Here is a 22,026-nt window from a genome sequence, read left to right as displayed (position 1 = left end):
TCATTAATAAGGATTATATACAAGTTTATAATTTACATTTTTTCGTCATTTAACCCGTGTAATACACGGGGTTATAAGCTAGTTACTAATAAATAAATAAAATATCCATCATAATCGTTTACAAAATTTACATTTACATATCCTATATATCACATCTTATTACTAAAAAACAAATAAAATATCCTATGTTTGTCTTATTAATACCAAGCCCGAATATCGGGCCCTGAGTTTAACACGTATGCGTAGAGACGAGTAGTTCCTTTCGCAAACCTAACATGTCGGACAGTTTTCCATTTCGGTCCAATTTTCATCAATGCTCTCTAAGCCCAAATAACCCGGCCCATAAATTGGGCCTAGAGAAACCTACTTTAGGCGTAGTACACCACGTCTCGCTGTTTATATCATCCACGCGCCATCTACCACGTTAACCTCACGCGCTTCAGCAATCTCCATAAGTTGACCAAAATTTCATTCCCCTTGCCGTCTGCATACTCCACTCTCCATCGAAATTACAACAACAAAAATGGCGGACAAAGAGCAGACGAATCCTGTGACGTCACTCTTCTCGAACTTGTTTACTCAGGTGATTAATTTCCGGTTGCCGTTTCTGCCGCCGGTGAAAAAGGATGTTGTGAAGGTGGAGACGGAGAGGAAGGCGGTGGTTCGTGACGGTGAAGTGGTGGAGGTTTCGAAGACGGCGACGGTTACGTTTCCCGATGGACGGAAGAAGACTGTTGAATCGTTGAAGCTTGAATCGGAAGATGCGGAGCGAGAAACGAATCCTGTTGTTCTCTGGCAGGTATACGTATATGTGATTATATTCTCGATTTTTTTTTTGAATCTGTGTGTTTGATTTGATGTGTTTGTTGAGTTAGTTTCAATCTGTTATGGATATTTCACACTAGAATCTCGTTAGTTTTTGCTTATTCGTTATTATCGTAATTCGTGAAAATGAAATATCTACGCCTAATTGTGCATATAGTTGTAATTAGTGTATACAGCTGTGTCCTCGAGTTTTTTGTATCTATGTGTTTGATTTGCTGTATCAGTTTTGAATGTTTGTTGAGTTAGTTTTCGCTCAATCGTTATTATCGGAATTTGTAAAGGCGAAATATCTACGCCTAATTGTGCATAAGGATATAATTAGTGTAGAGATTGTAGAGATTGGTTTGAATTACCAAACTTGTTATTTCTAGGTCTCTGGTAACTGGTTATGTGATTGAGCTGAATTTGATGTTGACAAGTTAAAGGAAATTTAGGGATTTTGATACTTTGTTGACATTATAGAGAGTGAAACAGTATTAAAGTTATTGAAATTAGTCACTGTGAAATCTGGACCATATATGCTGTTGAGGTGACTGACGGAAATGGATACGGTCGATTGATTCTGTGTTTTAGATTTTTAGGTCTTGTTTTGGTTACAGTACCTACCAATTGCTAGGTGAATTAAGCCTGTTCATAGTTTTGCGCATTGAATCACTAAAGTGTGGGTATGGATGGTGATGGTTCACTTAATGTTTAGCTTTTTTGCCCAAAGGTATGACCCCAAAGAAATTCTCATTCAAAAGGTGTTCTGGTCCAGGTAGGAGTAGCGGTGACAGTCATGGACCGTTCTTCAATAATGGGTTGATTTGGGTGAAAAAAAATGCATATGATTTCGTTTGGGTCAACTCAAACTATACAACAGGTTTTGACCCAAACCAACGTTTACACCCGTTACCTGACCGACCCACCCGTTTTGGTAGGCTTAGGTAGAACCGTAGAAGCATAAGATCTTGTTTCTTATAATCTACTTGTGTTTAATTTACATCAGGCCTAACGTTGAAGTGCACATGTATATAGAGAACACATTAGGCCATTTTAGAACCAATCATTTCCATAGAGATGACATAATCTATTTTATGTGGACGAATAACGTTAGAATTTTTTTTTCATATTTGTTTTAAAATTTTAGCTAGTATAAATATAGGGTGTACATAGTGTCCTCTTCTTGGAATGTGTGTGTGTAAAGAAACTGCATCTATCTACATTTTGTCTTCATTAGTTGTGTCATCAGCATTTCGTATCCAGCGTGGATGAATCTGTTAGTCATGGTTTAATTGCATTGACAAATTCTGCTGGTTGGCAATTGTCACATGCGTTTCTAGTATATTGTATGTCATGGGGACCATGGAACTTTTTTCTTGTTTTTTTTTGTTGCCATCTTTGCTGCTAGACATGCAATGAATAGTTTCTTAATGATGATGTGACATGTTCAAAACCAAGTTTAATGAGAGCTCGATGCTAACACATTTCTTTTGCAAAGGAACATCAGATATCGATTTTATAGACGCTCGGATATGCTGCCTCACTTTGTATGTCTCACCTGTATTGTAGGATTTCGTTGTACAACATAGTGTGTAGTATTATGTTGTACAGTACAACCCTACAATGCATGTGAGACATATAAAGTTTGAGAGCAAATTTCAAATCTGGTTTTCTATATTTGGATAGTCATGATCTAGCTCAAGTCATCTTTTGGCATTCTTAGTAATTAGTATTTGGTAAAATCTCTCTTTTGATTAACCATAATCACAAAAGGATATTTGTTTACATCCATTATCTGCTTTAATGGACTTATTCATACATGTAATCAAATCTAGTCTAAGACGAAAATAACTTTTTTTCTCTTTTTGTTAATGTACAAACACAACGTTTTGGCCTATCCAGAATAGGGGTCAATCGTGTCAGATTAGCAGGTTGACGGTTTCGGGTTGACTTGTTCTACTCGAACATGCCCCGTATTTTTATTCGTGTAAAAAACCAACCCTAACCTGCACACACTTAAAATCTTGTAACCCGAACCCGAACACGACCTGGTTAACTCATTTATTTAAATGTGTCAAGCGAGTTAACATGTAGTAATCAAGTTGTAAACGTGTTGGTCGGCTTGTAAAAATTGGGTTAACCGGGTTAGTGGGCCGACTTGTTTAATTAAACGTGGGTTGACATATTTAATTAAACAGGTTAAACATGTCAACCCGAACTTGACCCGTTTATTAAATGGGTTAGATATGACAACCCAAAACCTAATTCTTTTGTGCCTTGTTTAAGCCCGTGTTGGAAATTATCACCCCTAATCTTAAATGAAACACAACACTTTATTGGTGATAAGTTTTTGTTTAATCAAAACGATTTTTGACATTTTCTACAAAGCTAACTTGCTTTTTATTCTGACCCGAGCTGACCCATTAACAAGAAAATGAGTCGAAGTTAAACTTTGCTATGGTTGCTTTTAGGTTTACGTGATTGGAGGTTTCTTCATCTTGAAGTGGGCTTGGGGCCGATGGAACGAGCACAAGGAAAGGAAGAAGTCATCTGATGATGACCAACCATCTTCATCACCCACGACTGATGAGGGTAACTAGTGCTTATGAAATGTGTTTCTTTTCGTATATGTCATATAATTCACATACTTGTCTTAAATCTGTGGGAATTACTTTCAATATACATGGTTCAAAATTTCGCTATGCTTCAGAACTTGTTAGTCTAGTTTGCTATAACAATGACCACACAGTTCTCGTTTAGTATGTATAGATAGATGTCACGGCCGATCACCAATAACATGATGGCATTTGCTTATATTCAGCATGTGCCCCACTGACGCATCCACGATACAAATGTGGGTCACATACCCACAATAGCCGACCCGTCTCTGCATTATCTCGTCCGTTTCTCCTCTCCATCTCGCTTCTTTTTCCTAGTTGGAGCAATGCGGGCATATAAGCAGGTATGAGAATGAGCCTCGGTATATATATGATATATCTATGTGTGTGCGTGTGAAGAAGAAAGAGGCCCGGCTTCAACGTCTGGAGGAGGACGGGGACGACCGGAAGGGGGGGGGGGTGTGCAGGCCGTCGCCGCTCCTCGACGCACCGGGGATGAGCCCCATACCGAGTAGTCTAAGTCGATCTGGTTTTTGCTTTGGTTTTTTATAAAGGTGGAGGTTTGGGACACAGATATGTTACAAAACCAACATTATATCCTCACTAGTGTCGCCATAAGTTATGTAGTTCATGACAAAAATCAAGAATAGGTCTTACTTAACAGGAGTCCAAAATTCAAGTGTTGCAGAGATTTTGCCAAATCGGCCATACTATGCGATAATGGTATTGGTATATGATAAATTTTGGACACCTGTTTTCCAACACTGTATATGATTAGGTCTTACTTGACAATTCACGTCTTTGCATAAACCTATGATACCCCAATCAAACAAATCAACAATAATTTATAGTATCAAAGGGAAATACACAGAGTCGTAAATTAACAAAACATAAGCTTGCGGAACCAAGGCCGCGAACATGCATACATAAGCGAGTTGGATTGGTCATTTCATCCAACCAATCGTAATATAAGTAAATGCAACGTCATAGGATTGACTCGTGCGCCTGTCAGAGTTTCTCAGTTAAATGAAGACACTATGGTCGAATTCACACCGCCACAATTCGTGTTATGCCAGTGTCTCAATAGCGCACCTGTACACGGACGCCAATCCCTGGAATTATTAAAGGAGAAGTGATAAGTTTATTTTGACAATGATGAACACGGAGCATTAACGTGCCATGACTTGATTCTAATAAGTAATTAGGCTTGCTTCCATCCTCATCTTATATGATTCTCTTGGCAGAAGTGTAAATTCATCAGAAACGATGATTAAAAGTTCGTTATAATTATTGGTTTCATATATATAGACAAATTCGAGTTTACTGGAAGCAACCTCTCTATTCCAACGGGGTAGAGGTAAGGCTGTCTACATCTTATCATCCTCAAACCTTACCTTAGATTTGCTATTAGTGGGATTTACAGAGTATGATGATGATTTAGATTTATATAGACAAATAAACAAGTTCTGGGTTTGAGTTTTAAATAACTTTGATTACTTTTGACGTAAAGTTTGATTCAATGCAACAGGATGTTTCAACCATCACAAGTTGATGGAAACAGACCATAAGCATTATCAAAATTAGTTTGAAACAAAATGTCGACAAAATCTTCAAAAATTTGTGATTTTAGTGAAAATGACAATTTGGCATTTTGGCCAAATTTAACCTAAATAGTGATTTAATGAATTGGATTACCCAATTCAGTTGGGATTGTTTTCTTATAATAAAAGACATATGAGAAGTAATCAAATATAAATTTGGTAAATTCGTAATGTTCGCTTTAGGTCGAATGGAATATATAAGACCTCCTTATTGGGCGCGATTTGTGTATTTTTTTTTGAAGGATAGCACCCCAAACACCATGACGGGCGGCGTTATGGGGCCTTTTTTGGTGGATGGCGCTATGTGTGTTTGGTTTTCAAACTTTGACCAACAAAAAATAGTTAAGGGTTTTTATAGTTAATTAATAAAATTGAAAATTAATAATTAGGTAATGATGGGTAGGAGCTTTATGACTACGGACTTTAGTGATATAATGCCCCATAAAGCCCCTGTGTGACGTGGCACGACACGTGTCGCATAACGCTCGCAAATGAGTTTTATGACTACGAATGACCTAAAGTTAACAACCCACCAAGGGTGAATACAAAACTAAACAAAATAAGCAAACCATAGAAAAAATCTAAGGGTTCAGTTTTGTATCTTTTGAAAATTTAATCTTAGGCCACCCGGGCCACTTCTGTTTTCAAGCGGGTAGTCACTACCCGCTCGGGCTAAACTGTTGCCGATCCCGCAGGCAGTAGCCAATGGCTATGGGGAGGGGTTGGTACTTGCCGAAGCGGTGGGGGGAAATTGTGGGTTTTGTTTTTTTTTTTTTCACTTTAATCTTGTATTTATATTTAATAGATTTTGCCCTGCCCGTATTGCAGGGCACTAAGCCGAATATTTCTCTATCATACCATGTACGTCTTTGTTTCGGTTATTTGTACATACTACTCATAACACGATCTCAAAAAATTACATTGAGTCAACCAGTTAAAACAAAACAAAACACTATCACAGTTTTGTCAAAAAAAACTAAAACGATAGCATGTCTGTAATTTTACATTAGGGGTAAAATCGTAATTTAACTGGGAAAACAAACAAAAACGATGGAAAAAATGTAAATATAAATTGAGAGCAAAATCTTAATTTGGTTGGGAGAAAAAAAAATACTATTGGCAAAACTGTAAATTTAAATAGGACAAAATTGTAATTTTGAACAGGGGTGAAATTGTAATTTTTAGCTAGGAGTAAAAGCATAATTTTTTATTGGACTCGGGGCAAATACATAATATTAACTGATGACAAAATTGTAATTTTAAAGCAGGGATAAAATCGTAAATTGGTTGGACCAATAAGGGAGTTGCCTGACACTATTCCCCCATCTTGTGTTTGTAGTTATAGGTTTTGCCCCGCCTGCGTTGCGGGGCACTAAGTCGAATATTGCTCTCTCGTAACATGTACGTATGTGTTTCGATTACCTGTACATACTATTCATAATATGATCTCAAAAAATTACACCGAGTCAAACAATTAAAACCAAACGCTACCGTACTTTCAAGACAAATGAGCGTGTGTTAGGCAGCCGTCTGACACGAATAAAAAAATTACACTGAGTCAATCAATCTAAACAAAACACTACTATAGTTTTGTCAAAAAAAAAAAAAAAAAAAAAAACTAAAACGATCGCATGACCGTAATTTTACACTGGGAGCAAAATCATAATTTAACGAGAAAAAAAAACGATGGCAAACTGTAAATTTAACCTGAGAGCGGAATTGTAATTTAGCTGAAAAAAAAAAACTAATGATAAAACTGTAAATTTGAGAGAAATACCTGCGTATGTGTGTGTGTTTTTTTTTTTTTGTTGTTGTTGTAGTAAATAAATTAGATTTAAAGCTTTGAGGTTTTGGGTTTTTTTTTTTTTTTTTTAAATTCATGTCTATTAGTTTTTTAAAGGCAGATTGCCTTTAATTTAAATGTTTTCTATTTTTATGGTGATGCTTGTTTATTGGTGATGAAAATTAATTTCTGTTTTTATTTTTTTAAATAGTCTTTATATATTTTAAAAATTTTCTTTCTTTTAAAACAAAAACTTAATTTATATTTTAAAATTTATATTATTTTTAAAAAGAAAAAAAAGATGAGAGTTTAGGGTAGTGGTGTCACCAAATTGAGTAGTTTAGGGTAGTGAATAGAGTAAATGATATGACACGTAAGGATTTGTGGAGGTTAACTTTTTGCTAAACGAACCATGGTCGTTAACTTTTTGCTCACCAAACTCCGTTTGCTCAACGATCATTTGGCTCCTCGAGAATGAAACCTATAGAAGTTGCTTGAAGGAGAAAAAGTGAAGAATAATATGTGTTGAAAAAAAAAAAGAAAGTGGTTTCCATATGTAGTCTAGTTGAAGTGTATGTATGCAAGTAGAGGATGTGAGTTTGAAAATAGAAACGTTGATGTCAAATTTGAAGATTTTACATGATTATAAAATTGTATACAAGTTATAATTTATCTGATTTTGAAGATCTAGTGTGATAAATGAAACTAGGAGTGTTTACGGTCTGGTCGGTTGGTCGATTCTGACAAAAGTTTTAGCCAAACCTTACTTATAGGTTTTGATAACAACAAACCGAATCAATTGGGTTTACTCATTTGAGGGTTTCAAGGTTTGGTGACTATTTGAACTGATCTTTTTTATACTTTAGACAAAATTATTAGTTTGAATTCATAAAATTCATGATTACCATACTGATATACATTATTACATACAGGGCCGTTCCTGAGAATGATATAAAATTTTTGGGCCTTGTGCGAGACAAAAAGTTGGGCCCCTCCCTATAATTTAAACTCATCAATCATATATCAAAAAACTACAATACGACGCTAATTGTAATAACATAAATGTAACAAAAATAGCGTAGCAAAATGATTAAACTTACTTACTTTAACAAATCGTGAGACACTTCTAGAATTTTTGAAAGTAAAACTCTCGATCAACTATTTATAATCCATACCGATTCTTCTTTATATTTCAATGTATCACAATTATCTATATTCATAAAGTAAAGTGAATGCACAACTTAAATTAGCATTGATTACAAACAAGAAATCCTAGTTTTATCTTACAAATAAATTGATACACCTAACATTAGTTTCAACACCTAACACTTTAATCTTCTTTAGCAATAAGAATTGTAATATATGTGTAAACATATCCAAATTAGTTTGGCAACACGAACCTTGTCATACAAATAAAATAAATAGAACCAGATAATGAGTTCTTCTAAATTCATATTGTAAATGGTTAAATGAGAAAGGAGAAATAAAAAACCTATAAATTTAAACAAGTAAACATGTAAAGTTTTTTTCGTAAATTGTTAAATAGAAGAAAAAAAAATCAAAGAAATTACAACTTTATGAAGGCCTAAATTTAAAAGTGAAAAATCAAAACTAAAACTAAAAAATAAGCTAACTAAAACTAAAAGATCAGCTTGCAAAATGTTGGTATCAGTTTCCCCCAATTAATAAGCCTAGAAAACAAAAGAAAATTTAGAAAAAAAGGACATCATGATGGGAATCGAACTTGTAATGGTCAGTTCATCACATCACTCCAGCATCCATTAAGCCAGAGGGGGAACTTGTATATTAATTTTCTACATCAAATTTATATATTAAACTCATATAGATTTTTTAAACAATATTGGGCCCCTAGATGCTTTGGGCCCTGTGCGGTGGCACCTCTCGCACAGGCCCAAAGCCAGCCCTGATTACATATTTCAAAAAATCTAAAAAATAATTGTTAAATGACCACTTCGGTTACCACTTACCGTAACTTTTCCAAGCTTCAAACCACATCAAACCATCAAAATCGAATAATTTAATCTCACACCAACCAACTTACTTCGTCTCCGATGACTTCAACTAATTTTAAGCACCCCATCAAACGATAGAGCAACCAAATTGATTATTAAAATATTGGATCACTAACGACCATCCAATTCAGGAGAAAACCCAGTAAATATAGAAAAACCTTCTTGTGAGATTCGAACCCAGAACCTATTGGTCTCCGTGATTCCACGTGTCCTTGACGGCCGACTTCTCCGTCAACTTATCCTTCCGTCACTCCGTTTTTCTCCGTCAACTGATAGATATTTTTAGAATTTTTAGAATTGACTAAATCAGAACTCGTAACCAATCCATTTTCAAAACGTTGTGTGAACTCATCGTTGACTACTTGACTTATTACATTTCGTAAGATACAAGCTACCGGAGAAATGCGAAGCAGCCGTCATAAACCACCGTGCGCCAGCCACCTGACTGCCTTCCTTCTATGCTCCCTCCTCCTCTCAATAACCGTAACCGACCGGCCATTCATCCTCGCCCTCTCTCAACACGATCTCAACAACGGACCTATCGATGATTCATCTTCCATCGCCGATTGGGACGAACCGGACTCTAGGTCTTACGACGAGCTCAATTCCGGATCCTGGCGCCCTATTTTCGAACCTGACGACTCCAATTCCGATTCAATTAACGAGGAGTACTACTCGAGCGTGAGGAAATTGGTGGATTCCGTCAGCGATGGTGGTAGAGCAATGGAGGATGTTGCTTCAGATATTGAATCGATTGCTGCAGCCGGTAACTCTGACATGCAGTCGTTGTTAGGGTTTTTGTACAATTTGGGGATGGCTAGGCCGCGTAATGGCGCCAAAGCTTTTATGTACCATCAGTTTGCCGCTGAATCCGGTAATATTTATTCAAAGTTGGCTCGTGCGTATACATATTCTCGTAAAGAGGTAACCTCTTGGTTAACACACATATCGTCTCTGTGTTGTATGTATAGACGTATAGTACGATACAAAAATGAACACGCGTACCAATGCTGTTCGATGCTGTTCGATTGATATTGTATCAGTAGATTATCGGTATGGTAACGGTATTCAGTAAATGAGTATTGTAATATTATAAAATAAAGAATATTTGGTAATGGTACCAAAATGGTAACGGTATTCGCTTGTTGCGAAATTGCGATACAACACTAACCAATAGTGCAAAAATACAAGAAAATACCGAAACCAGCTCGTATGGAAACCGAAAACTGTAAAATAAAAACGAGTAAATTACGATTTTCGCCTATGTGGTTATATCACTTTTACTCTTTTAGCCCAAAAAAGAATTTTTTAATATCCCCCAACGTCTTTTTTTCTAACCCTTTTTGGCCCCTAACATCTTTTTTTCTAACCCTTTTAGCCTCTAACATTTAATGGATGGGGTTAGTGTTAGAGCCAAAAGGGTTAGAAAAAAAGACGTTGGGAGCTCAGATGTTAAAAAATTCTTTTTGGGCTAAAAGGGTAAAAGTGGAGTAAATTACGTTTTTGGCCCCTGTGGTTATATCACTTTTACTATATTAGCCCAAAATAAGAATTTTAACATATCTGCCCCCATGGTCTCTATAACTAACCATTTTGGCCCCTAAGTCTAACCATTTTGGCTTCTATGGTCTCTATAAATAACCATTTTGCCCTCCATGATCTCTAGACTTAGGGGCCAAAATGGTTAGTTATAGAGACCATGGGGGCATATATGTAATATGTTAAAAATTCTTATTTTGGGCTAATATAGTAAAAGTGATATAACCACAGGGGCCAAAAACGTAATTTACTCGGTAAAAGTGATATAACCACAGGGGCCAAAATCGTAATTTTCTCTTAATAATATCGATGTTTTTCGAGCACTATATAAAAACAAAATTTGTATCGGAATATTGACAAAAACAAACATAATTATGCACTTAGTTTTTTTTTTTTTTTTTTTAATTATGGAACGCAAGTTTTAGCGTAAAATCATCAAAATGAATATTGAGTCTGGTACGGAGGTTGTTCGGTCAGTGTTGGGTTTGATACGCCATCGGTCTGGTACCGGTACTTGATACCAAAAATTACTTTCTTTTTAATACAACTCCAGTTTTATTAAACACTATATCGGAAATTCGGAATGCTGAATCTTCATATTTGGATTTTTTTGAAAAGTTAACAACGCAAGTTATTAAAGAAAAATCAAATCAAATGAAAAATGAAATATTATTAAAAACGGCAAACAAAAAAGTTTGGAAAAATCTTATTGATTCACTTACTATTCATGTTATACAATATCTGTCTATGTATTTATCTGATTGTGGTGACTGTCTGATACTTGTAGTTATACGAAAAAGCAGTCGTTTTGTATGCTGAACTAGCTGAAACTGCTGTTGATAGTTTATTGATATTAAAAGACTGCCCAGTGAGTGAACCAGTCAGAATTCATAATGGAGCAGAAGAGAACACAGATGCTCTCCGAAGATCCAGAGGGGAAGATGAAGATTTTCAGAACTTGGAATATCAGGCACAGAAAGGAAATCCTGTAGCCATGTATAAAATTGGTATATTTTATTACTGTGGATTAAGAGGGTTTAGGCGTGATCATGCCAAAGCATTTTCATGGTTTTCAAAAGCCGTGGAAAAGGGTGAACCTATGTCAATGGAGCTTCTTGGTGTGATTTACGCGAGAGGTGATGGAGTCAAGCGCAACTACACAACGGCTCTTGAATGGCTAACCCTTGCATCTAAACATCAAGTATATTCGGCTTACAATGGGATCGGATATTTATATCTCAAGGGTTATGGAGTAGAACACAAGAATTACACTAAAGTAAGTTTGATGAAACTTGTAACTAATATAGTACTCCCTCCGTCTTAAAATACTTGTTCACAAGAAAAAGGCAGAGTCTTAGGAAAGTTATTTAATACATTGTATAATTGCTAAATGCCAAGTTTACTCTTATGAAATATACAGTTTTAGGGATGTACATATTATGCATAGGGGTGTAAACGAACCGAACGAACACGAACAAGGCTTTGTTCGTGTTCGTTCGTTAAGGAAATAAATGTGTTCACGAACGGTTCATGAACACTTACCGAACGAGATTTTATGTTCGTGTTCGTTCATTAAGGAAATGAGCGTGTTCGCGAACGGTTCACGAACGCAAACGAACACAAATAAATTTGGCGAACGCGACGGAGAATAAAGATAGATGGCCCAGAGAGTAGCACTCGAACTTGAATCCCTTATTGTGGAACGGATGTCGATCGTATTCGCCAATGTAAATAATGAGGAATGAAAGGGAAATGATGCATAACAAGGTGAAAGTGGGTTTCCTAGTTTAATTGTTAGGGTAATAAAATAAATAAAACTCTAATAATATAAAAAGTACAAATAAAATATAAGAAAGTACAAAGATCTTCAATTAAAACACAAACATACGAACATAAACGAACGCAAATTCACGAACACGTTCACGAACACCTTACCGAACGTTCACGAACACAATCGAACGAACGAGACCTGTGTTCATGTTTGTTCATTTAACTAATCGAACGAAATTTCTTGTTCATGTTCGTTCGTTTATTAAACAAACGAACATAAACGAACTTCCCGCCGAACGGTTCACGAACTGTTCGCTGAACGTTCGGTCCGTTTATGTGACAGAATCTAATAAGGGGTGGATTGATGGTTGATGATTATATTCTTGGTGACATTCTTTTCTTTTTGGGAGAAAGTGAATAGAACGGTGGACAATTGTTTTTTGCTTGCTCTAATAATGCACGAGTTGTTTTTCTTTTGTTTAGATCTTGTAAGTTTTATTGCAGGTGACGTCTTCTTCTTCGATCATCTAGATTATCCTTTTTTTCATTGTTGGCTTAGTAACATGCCTTCATCAGTTTCTGATAGGTGGCACCGTTAGCCTGTGTGATAGTAGGGATAGAAGCTGTTATTGTTGTTAGCAATAGTTTTTATTTTCATATCCCTTTCTTGTATAGTCTTTTCTTCTTCTCCATTAGTACCAAATGTGTATATGTTTTGGTGAAATTGGTTGTTGGTTCAAGTTTTAATGGTTACATCTCAACTCAATAAGCACATCATTGAGGAAAGAGATACAAACTGTTTTTTTTTTTTTACATATTTTACTCAATACCTTCCCATATACAACTAGACAAAAGATTGATATTGATATTGATGTTGTTAGTTACTGACAGGCCACCTACAAATTTCGATCGGTAATACTTGCCAGTTGCCATAATGTTTAATTCAGTTGCCAAAATTTCTCGCAACACATTGAATCACAGCAAGGGTGCTGTAAAACTGATTCAGTCAATTTTTCTTTGGCAAAATCTGGTTTTTGTATTATTTTTATGTAACAAAGCGATTCTTTGATCTGTGGGTTCTGATGTCAAATCTTCATGAGATATATGTTGATGCTTGCCAACACATTGAACAAGGTGCAATGTATTTATGCTTTTTTTTGTGTCTTGTTTCTTTTGTTCTACATAATATAGATGTTATTTTAGTAAGAATTGCTAAGTCTGATTTTGCTTGTCGCCGTTTTGAATGCAGGCAAGAGAATACTTTGAGAAGGCTGCTGACTATAACGAAGGTGGTGGCCATTACAACCTGGGTGTAATGTATCTTAAAGGATTTGGGGTGAAGCAAGATGTGAAGATAGCTTGCAAGTTTTTCATAAGGGCTGGAAATACTGGTCAATCAAAAGCATTTTACCAGTTGGCAAAAATGTTCCACACCGGCATAGGGCTTAAAAAGAATCTCCCAACGGTATGTGTTCCTCATGGTATACGCTAATTTTTCATATAGTTTTCTTTTCTTATAACTTAGTTTCTACCTTCATCATGAAGAGTGAGATAGAGAGCTAAAAGGTTACGGGTCAAATGGGTCGTATTTCATTCCAAGTATAATGCTTGAAGTCTACTAAATTGTTTTATATGATGGTTGCTATATTTGTTTTATTTATAGTTCTTGTAATCGCAATTAACGTATTAATATATTTATGGAAGTTCTACTTTGGGACAATTTTTTTTTGTGGGTCAACCTGGCCCGTCCAACTTGGACCCGTACCTAATAATGACTCATTGCTGCCTCACCCAACTAGCCATCTCTATTTTACGCATAGCTAAAAGTTATCGTTGGAAACTTGGAATGGTGCATCGACTATTACTACTACGACTACTATTATTTGTATTATAGTTATGATGATTATTATTTTTCGACATTTTTTATTTTCAGGCAACATCATTGTACAAACTAGTTGCAGAAAGGGGACCATGGAGTTCCTTGTCTAGATGGGCATTAGAATCATATTTAAAGGGTGACATTGGGAAGGCTTTCTTATTGTACTCAAGAATGGCAGAATTAGGATACGAGGTGACACAAAGTAATGCCGCCTGGATTCTTGATAAATATGGTGAATCAAGCATGTGCATGGGTAAATTTGGGTTATGCACAAGCGCAGAAAGGCGTCAGCGTGCACATTCTTTATGGTGGCAAGCTTCTAAGCAGGGTAATGAATATGCTGCTTTGTTAATTGGAGATGGATACTATTATGGCTGGGTAATGTTCTTTCCTCCTAGATAACTTTTTTTTCTTAAACATGAAAAATGAATTCCCGATTTAGGACCACACGTCCACACCTAATGCTTCTAACCTTTTTGAAATGTTTAATTTGGTTTTAAAACCAAAAAGTGGGCTGTTTGTGAAGATTGGTAAAATTCGCAACTTTTATGAAAATTCTGGGTTATAGCTTCATTAATGGGTCAAAATTTATATGAACTCGTAGATCAAAGACTTCATTTGGATTGATTGAGAGAATGATGTGATATGGTTATATCTTCATGTTAACCAACTGGGGTAGCCCAATTGGCCACCGACACCCACCTCTTCCCAGAGGTACTGGGTTCGAGTCTTGGGAGTGGCATATGTCGCCCAGGGTAAGAACTCGGCATGGGGAAGTCACCGCGGAGCTAGCTTGGTCGGGTAGCGGCTCCCGGAGTGAGATCACTCCGGCGGTTGGGAGGACCGTGCACTATCCCCCCCCCCCACCCTACTGTGTGATTAGGTGTTTTGGCAATACTTATATGCTATACTCAACTAGTAGTGTGTGGTGTTATGGCAATACTAATATGCTATACTCAACTAGTAGTGTGTAATGTTTAAAATCATTGAATTATGTGTGATATGCGATGAGATAAAACCTCTTTGTTGTTGTCAAGGAACAACACCAAGCATAGTCTTAATTCCTTAATGTGGGGGGGGGGGGGGGGTATTCCACGGTCCTCCCAACCGCCGAGGTGATCCCACCTCGCAGACCGCCACCCAGCAAGCCTGAGTCTGGGGTAAATCCGCTACCGTAGGGGCATTGGGAACGAGCAAGACTCGAACCCGCCACCTCCGGGTTAGAATGCGGGCTGGTGGCCATTGGGCTGACACCCAATGGTTTTAATTAATTCCTTAATGTGAGTTGTTTGATTCAACTGATTAAGTTGATATTTTAGAATCCCAATTCCTTAACGGGTCAAGGCTAAAATTTAGTTTTAGCCAACTTCATTTGTTTTATCGGAAAGGTGTGAATCTATATTACCTATACAAACAAATTCAATTTGGATGAAAAGTTTTGCGCAAATCAGTAAATTACCAAATGTTTGAAGTCACAAAATTTCACCAAAAACCTGAACGGGTCAAGATTGTTGTACATGCTTAAATGTATGTGGATTTTCTATAAATTGATTGGGATAAAGTTTTAGTGCTTTACATGGATGTATCAACTCAAAATATACTTTTATGAACAGGACGGCTTGAAGAAGAATTACACTAAAAACGAACTTTGGTAACAAAGGTATGCACGGGGCGTTGACCAACACCATGGAAATGCTAGTTCAACATCACAAGGGAGTGACGTTTGCCAATGCCAACTCAACACAGGTTCCATTGCTAGAATATTTTAAACTCATTTCAAACATGGTTTCTATGTATAGTAACATATATCTAAGTCTATGAACTTACTTAGCTTATGGTTATATATCTTAGAGTTAATTACATAAAAGGGCCATGTGGTTTGACCAAGTAACACCTTTTGGGTACTAAGTTCTAAAAGTTGCAAGTTTGAGATTTGTGGTTCTTATTTTATAACATGTTTGGGTCTATGACAATCATGGGTACTTTTTTCGTTAAATATGAGTAAAATGACTAAAACGCACTTGCTATTCATAAACATAGAATAAACAAAGTACAAGGACTAACCATTGGTGGAGGACCACTGCCAAACCCATAACGGTCCACCACAGCCGTCAAAACAACCTATAAATAGGCCTTTGAGGCTCTCATTTGGTACGGTTTGAACCTCGTTCATCGAGAACGCTCCTTGTAAGAATCCCGAGCTTTCGATACCCTGTTGGGTGTTGCGAGCTAGTTATATTAAGCGAAGAGCGAGGAGACCCTATACCAACTTTCATAGATGGTAAGCACGTATGGTTATGTTGATACGTTAGGATTTGGTTATTCTAGATAAGATCTTAAGTCATGATCAGGGTAGGTATTGGGTAGCCTAGCTTTAGTTAGGGATGGACTGATTAACCATGCCTAAACAAGGTAGTGTTACTCGATACTAGCCACAATGATATCTAGTAAGTATATTACCTTTTACCTAACCTAGGTGTTGTATACTGGGTCACCGACCCCTTTGATATGCTTATTCAACTCGGATCAGATCGATAGTAACCATTTGGGTCGATGCAAAACTGGTTACAATTAATTCATACGGATACCCACAAAAGTTGGACAAATCATCCATGAAATCACGATAGCAACCATTTGACTATTTTCCTAGAACTATATTGTAGATTGTGAGTCTCATGGTGTCAACTATGAGTTACCGACGATGACTAGTGCCAATTCCAAGAAGCTACCAAGAACATTTTCAACACAGAATTTTATTGATTTCCACCCACCAGAAAGCACCTTTTAACTATCTTACATGACATGTTTGAACTAAAACTTTGTGTTGAATCAGGATCAAAACTTAAACTTATTTGTCATTCGGGTTGGAAGTAACTATCATAGATAGATAGCCTATCAAAAGCATCATAATTAGCTTTCATGCCTATAAATTGGCTCCGAAGTCGAGCACAACCTGCATTGGGCCACCTACACCCACCATCTTCGGCCCGTAATGGGCATAAAGATTCACAAATCCGACTGGTTAAGTTCCCAGAATCATTATCGTTATCTTCTGTAACCGAGATGGAGACGGACAAATCCGTCTTTTCATCAGATAATTCTCCACTGCCTATTGTTTCTCTTGTTCGAGAGGGCATATTCGTCTTTCTAGCAGGATGGTTTTCAATGTCAGCTGTATCTGAAACACGGACCTTATATCCAAGTGATTCGATGGCTCGCTTGATGCCAGCATTTTCAATTTTTGCTTTTCTAGCCGACGCTACAGCTGAGTAGCTGACCTGGCTCTCATTAAGTAGATCAGCAGTCAACGATTCTACAGTTGTCGTTATTTCTCTCGCGTTGCTCTCAGCTAAATCCTTTGCCTGTTAATATTAATATATGATTAAAATAATAACTAGCAATTTGTGACAAAGAAATTAGGAGGTTTTTTATGTATTTGACCCATGTTTCTTATTAGTTAATTTTTTTTTAACTTATTTTGTGTGGCCCGTTAGAGATTAAACATAAGCCTAAATCGACCCATATTACTGGTAAACAGGTGAGAAATTGTAATTACCTTTTGCAGTTCAGAGTAATTCCCCATCATGTTTCTGCATTGGGCTTCAACCTGGCTAGATTGGGCTTCGGAAGGACAAGCCCACCGAAGATGAAATTGGGGCCATAACGTTGGAGCCAAAGCTGCTGCGGGTGGTAATAATGGGCCATCATGTTTAGACGGATTATAAAATATGTTGTAGTGTACGTGAGAATTTCCCTCTGAAGCACGCATATCTGCCAGATGCTCCCACAAGCATGCAGATGCCTCAAAAACACCAGCTTTCACTCTTTCATTCTCGCTGAAATACAAGAAATTATTATTTGGGATGATATAAATAGATGTTGATTTTAATCATTAGACTATAGGTAGCAAAATGATTGGGTCGGGCAGCTTGGGTAACGGGTCAAAACGGGTAACCTTTTAGTATGGGTCAAAACGGTCTGTAAAACTTAACTTTATACTTCATTATAAACCATATACCTGTTGCACAAGAAGTTCCCAAACCGACATGAAAGCACACAGTCCAGGAAATCAACCAGAAAAGCCTGCACACTTGAATGAGTCAGAAAATATTTAACATAACGAAAATCAAATACAGTCCCACGAAAGGACATACTTACCGATGAAAACCCATCAGAATACGGCCCAAATAATATACGTAAGTGACATTGTGCGATCCAGTTGAACTTGTGCGATCCAACTGATCTTGTACGATCCGGTTGGGTTGTGCGATCGGTCTTTGGGCTTGAGGCCCAACAGTAGTTCATTATCATACACAGCCCAATGGATAATATACTTTCAATTAATCGCTCAAGTTCATATTATCACATATCGTGCACATACATCATAACATTCATTAATCGAGGTATCATATAGACACGTAACGTTACATCAAAGTAAGTCTAAAGTTCGAGTTGTCACAGGACGAACTGCGTCCGACCAAGATAGCAAGGCCAACTCCCAACAACCAACCAGAAAAATGGGTCCTCAACGCAAAGTACCTAGAGCAAAAGGTAACATTGGGCCACGCCTTGTCCCCCAACACCAAAGCGCACCTGAAGCAGCTGCTCTTCAGAAACCAAGATATTTTTGCGTGGGCACCCGCAGACATGACCGGGGTCCCACGCGACATTGCGCAAAATTTCTTGAATACCTTACCAGGTATCAAGCCAGTGATCCAAGGCCAACGCCACCTTGGATCCGCAAAAAACCAGGCGATGCGTGAGCAGGTCGAAGAACTGCTCTTCGCAGGCATTCTGCGGGAGGTCAAGTACCAGACTTGGTTGTCCAACCCGGTAATGGTAGAAAAACCATCCGGGGGCTGGCGCATGTGTGTCGATTACAAAGACCTCAACAAAGCCTGTCTCAGGGATTGTTACGCACTTCCGGAAATTGACGAAAAGGTTGATAGCCTTGCACCATTTCGATGGAAGTGCTTCCTCGATTGTTACAAGGGCTACCACCAGGTACAGATGGCAATCGAGGACGAAGACAAAACGGCATTCCGCACCCCTACCGGAAATTACTGTTATACAAAAATGTCATTCGGGTTGCGCAACGCGGCGCAACCTATCAGAAACTGATGAACGACACTTTCCGCGGGCAAATCAGCAAAAGTGTCGAAATCTACATGGACGACCTGGTCGTCATGAGCATGGAAGAAGATACCATGCTCACTGATATCGAAAGAACATTCCAAACTCTGCGAAGCGTCAATATGAAGCTCAATCCAGGGAAATGCTCGTTTGGAATGGAAGAAGGCAAATTCCTTGGGTTCATCGTAACCAAAGATGGATTCAAGGTAAACCCGGAAAAAGTTCAGGCGATCGACCGCATGCCATCGCCTTCAACGATGAAAGAGATGCAACGACTAGCCGGCAGGCTAGCCGCACTAAATAGATTCTTAGCCAACCATGCAACTAAATCTTATTCTTTCATCAAGACCCTACGGAACTGCCTAAAGAAAGAACAATTCCAGTGGACCGCAGAGGCTGAGGATGCTTTCCGGGAAATGAAGGAGTGTTTGATACAACTCCCGACTCTAACCGCACCACGCAAAATATACTTTTATGAACAGGACGACTTGAAGAAGAATTACACTAAAAACGAACTTTGGTAACAAAGATATGCACGGGGCGTTGACCAACGCCATGGTAATGCTAGTTCAACACCACAAGGGAGTGACGTTCAGTGGCGAAGCTTGGAAAAAAAGTTTGGGGGGGCGGAAGGCACCGGACCTAAAAAAAATTTCTATGTTCGGGTCGGACGTCGGTGATTCGATTCGGGTCGGGTCAAACGCTAATATCAAATAAAAAATGTTCTCAAACACTAAAACTTAAACATTGTTTAACAAACAATTGAACAAAGACACCAAAACATTAAAAAGACGAGGAAGGTGGGGTACCCGGTTCACTTGGATGAAGAATTATAGTTCTGTCCCTAATTTCAACTAAATCACATAAATTGCAGCCCTAATTTCAGTTTTGACCCTAATTTCTACCTAAATCACAAGTTTAGGGCTAAAATTCACCTCTAATTTCAACCTAAATCACATGATTTATGCCTGAAGAATTATAGTTCTACCCCTAATTTCAACAAGTTTAGGGTTAAAATTCTCCCCTAATTTCAACCTAAATCACATAAATTGTAGCCCTAAATTAAACCTAAAGATAGAAAAACACATACCTTTAACCTTATGAAGATTGAAGAAGTCAAACAAGACCACAACAAGTAGCGCAGCAGCTTGTAGTCGAACAAGAGCAGGCACAGCAGCAGCCGGTCAATCCCATAGCATAATCTAATAACAAATTAACAAATCACCCCAAATTTCAAGTTAACATAAAGATTTAACAAGTTTAGGGCAAAAATTCGGCCCTAATTTCACCCCAAATGTCAACCAAAATCACATATATTGCAACCCAAAATTAAACCTAAAGATTAAAAACATATACCTTATGAAGATTCAAGAAGAATTCGTCGAAGATTGACAATTTCAACAAGTTTAGGGCTAAAATTCACCCCAAATTTCAACCTAAATCATATAAATTGAAGTCCTAGATTAAACCTAAAGATAATTGAAGAAGTCGAACAAGTACAAGACCACACATACCTGAGGATGAGCCGTGATTCGTGAAGAAATCGAGCAAGTTCAAGACCCCTGCCCTCGGACTCGAACAACAACAGAAGGTCAGCAGCGATTTGGGGTTTCTTTCCCCCTTCTGTTCTGTGCGTGCGACTGGTTATGCTCGTATTCCACCAGGACTGGACTGAATTTGGATTTTTTTTTTGGATGGTGGGCTTTTATTTTGGGCTTATATGATTTTGGTGTATAATAAATTGATTTGGGCTAATTAAGTATTTTATTTGGGCTACATAATAGAAAACCGGGGGTCGAATACGTATATACAAAAAAAAATTTATAAAACCGAGGGGGTCGAACACGTATATACATAATTTTTTTTTTTAAATTCGGGGGGTGGAAACGTATATCCCTAAAAATTTCTATACGAAAAACACATACGTAACACTACTAACCGAAAAGTTCGGGGGGGCGGGCGCCCCCTCCCCGCCCCTTACATGCTGCGCCCTTGGTGACGTTTGCCAATGCCAACCCAACACAGGTTCCATTGCTAGAATATTTTAAACTCATTTCAAACATGGTTTTTATGTATAGTAACATATATCTAAGTCTACGAACTTACTTAGCTTACGGTTATATATTTTAGAGTTAATTACATAAAAGGGCCATGTGGTTTGACCAAGTAACACCTTTTGGGTACTAAGTTCTAAAAGTTGCAAGTTTGAGATTTGTGGTTCTTATTTTATAACATGTTTGGGTCTATGACAATGATGTGTATTTTTTTCGTTAAATATGAGTAAAATGACTAAAACACACTTGCTATTCATAAACATAGAATAAACAAAGTACAAGGACTAACCATTGGTGGAGGACCACTGCCAAACCCATAACGGTCCACCACCGCCGTCAAAACAACCTATAAATAGGCATTTGAGGCTCTCATTTGGTACGGTTTGAACCTCGTTCATCGAGAACGCTCCTTGTAAGAATCCCGAGCTTTCGATACCCTGTTGGGTGTTGCGAGCTAGTTATATTAAGCGAAGAGCGAGGAGACCCTACACCAACTGTCATAGATAGTAAGCAGGTATGGTTATGTTGATACGTTAGGATTTGGTTATTCTAGATAAGATCTTAAGTCATGATCAGGGTAGGTATTGGGTAGCCTAGCTTTAGTTAGGGATGGACTGATTAACCATGCCTAAACAAGGTAGTGTTACTCGATACTAGCCACAGTGATATCTAGTAAGTATATTACCTTTTACCTAACCTAGGTGTTGTATACAGGGTCACCGGCCCGTTTGATATGCTTATTCAACTCGGATCAGATCGATAGTAACCATTTGGGTCGATGCAAAACTGGTTACAATTAATTCATACGG

At 37.6% G+C, this 22,026-nt stretch overlaps 2 protein-coding genes across 3 annotated transcripts; both read left to right on the top strand.

Moving 5' to 3' along the window:
- Positions 1-463: 463 nt before the first annotated feature.
- LOC110904614 lies at positions 464-3,521 on the top strand. The gene is made up of 2 exons (XM_022150459.2): positions 464-799; positions 3,279-3,521. Exons 1-2 carry the CDS (start codon positions 524-526, stop codon positions 3,405-3,407), a joined length of 405 nt encoding a protein of 134 aa, XP_022006151.1. The 5' UTR covers positions 464-523; the 3' UTR covers positions 3,408-3,521.
- Positions 3,522-8,953: 5,432 nt separating this feature from the next.
- On the top strand, positions 8,954-21,329 carry LOC110904616 (ERAD-associated E3 ubiquitin-protein ligase component HRD3A). 2 transcript variants are annotated; one of them, XR_004879728.1, is made up of 6 exons: positions 8,954-9,766; positions 11,169-11,657; positions 13,401-13,616; positions 14,085-14,408; positions 15,644-15,776; positions 21,189-21,329. XR_004879728.1 is itself a non-coding variant. In XM_022150462.2 (5 exons), exons 1-5 carry the CDS (start codon positions 9,245-9,247, stop codon positions 15,683-15,685), a joined length of 1,593 nt encoding a protein of 530 aa, XP_022006154.1. In that variant the 5' UTR covers positions 8,954-9,244; the 3' UTR covers positions 15,686-15,962. The 2 variants fall into 2 exon arrangements, 1 of the variants encoding a protein (XP_022006154.1); XM_022150462.2 differs by lacking the exon at positions 21,189-21,329 and having other exon boundaries at positions 15,644-15,962.
- Positions 21,330-22,026: the final 697 nt, after the last annotated feature.

The sequence above is a fragment of the Helianthus annuus genome, chromosome 14 (genome assembly GCF_002127325.2).
Source record: "Helianthus annuus cultivar XRQ/B chromosome 14, HanXRQr2.0-SUNRISE, whole genome shotgun sequence".
Classification (NCBI taxonomy): domain Eukaryota; kingdom Viridiplantae; phylum Streptophyta; class Magnoliopsida; order Asterales; family Asteraceae; genus Helianthus; species Helianthus annuus.
Note: the sequence above shows the minus strand (reverse complement) of the source record. Positions and strands in the feature narration are given on the sequence as shown.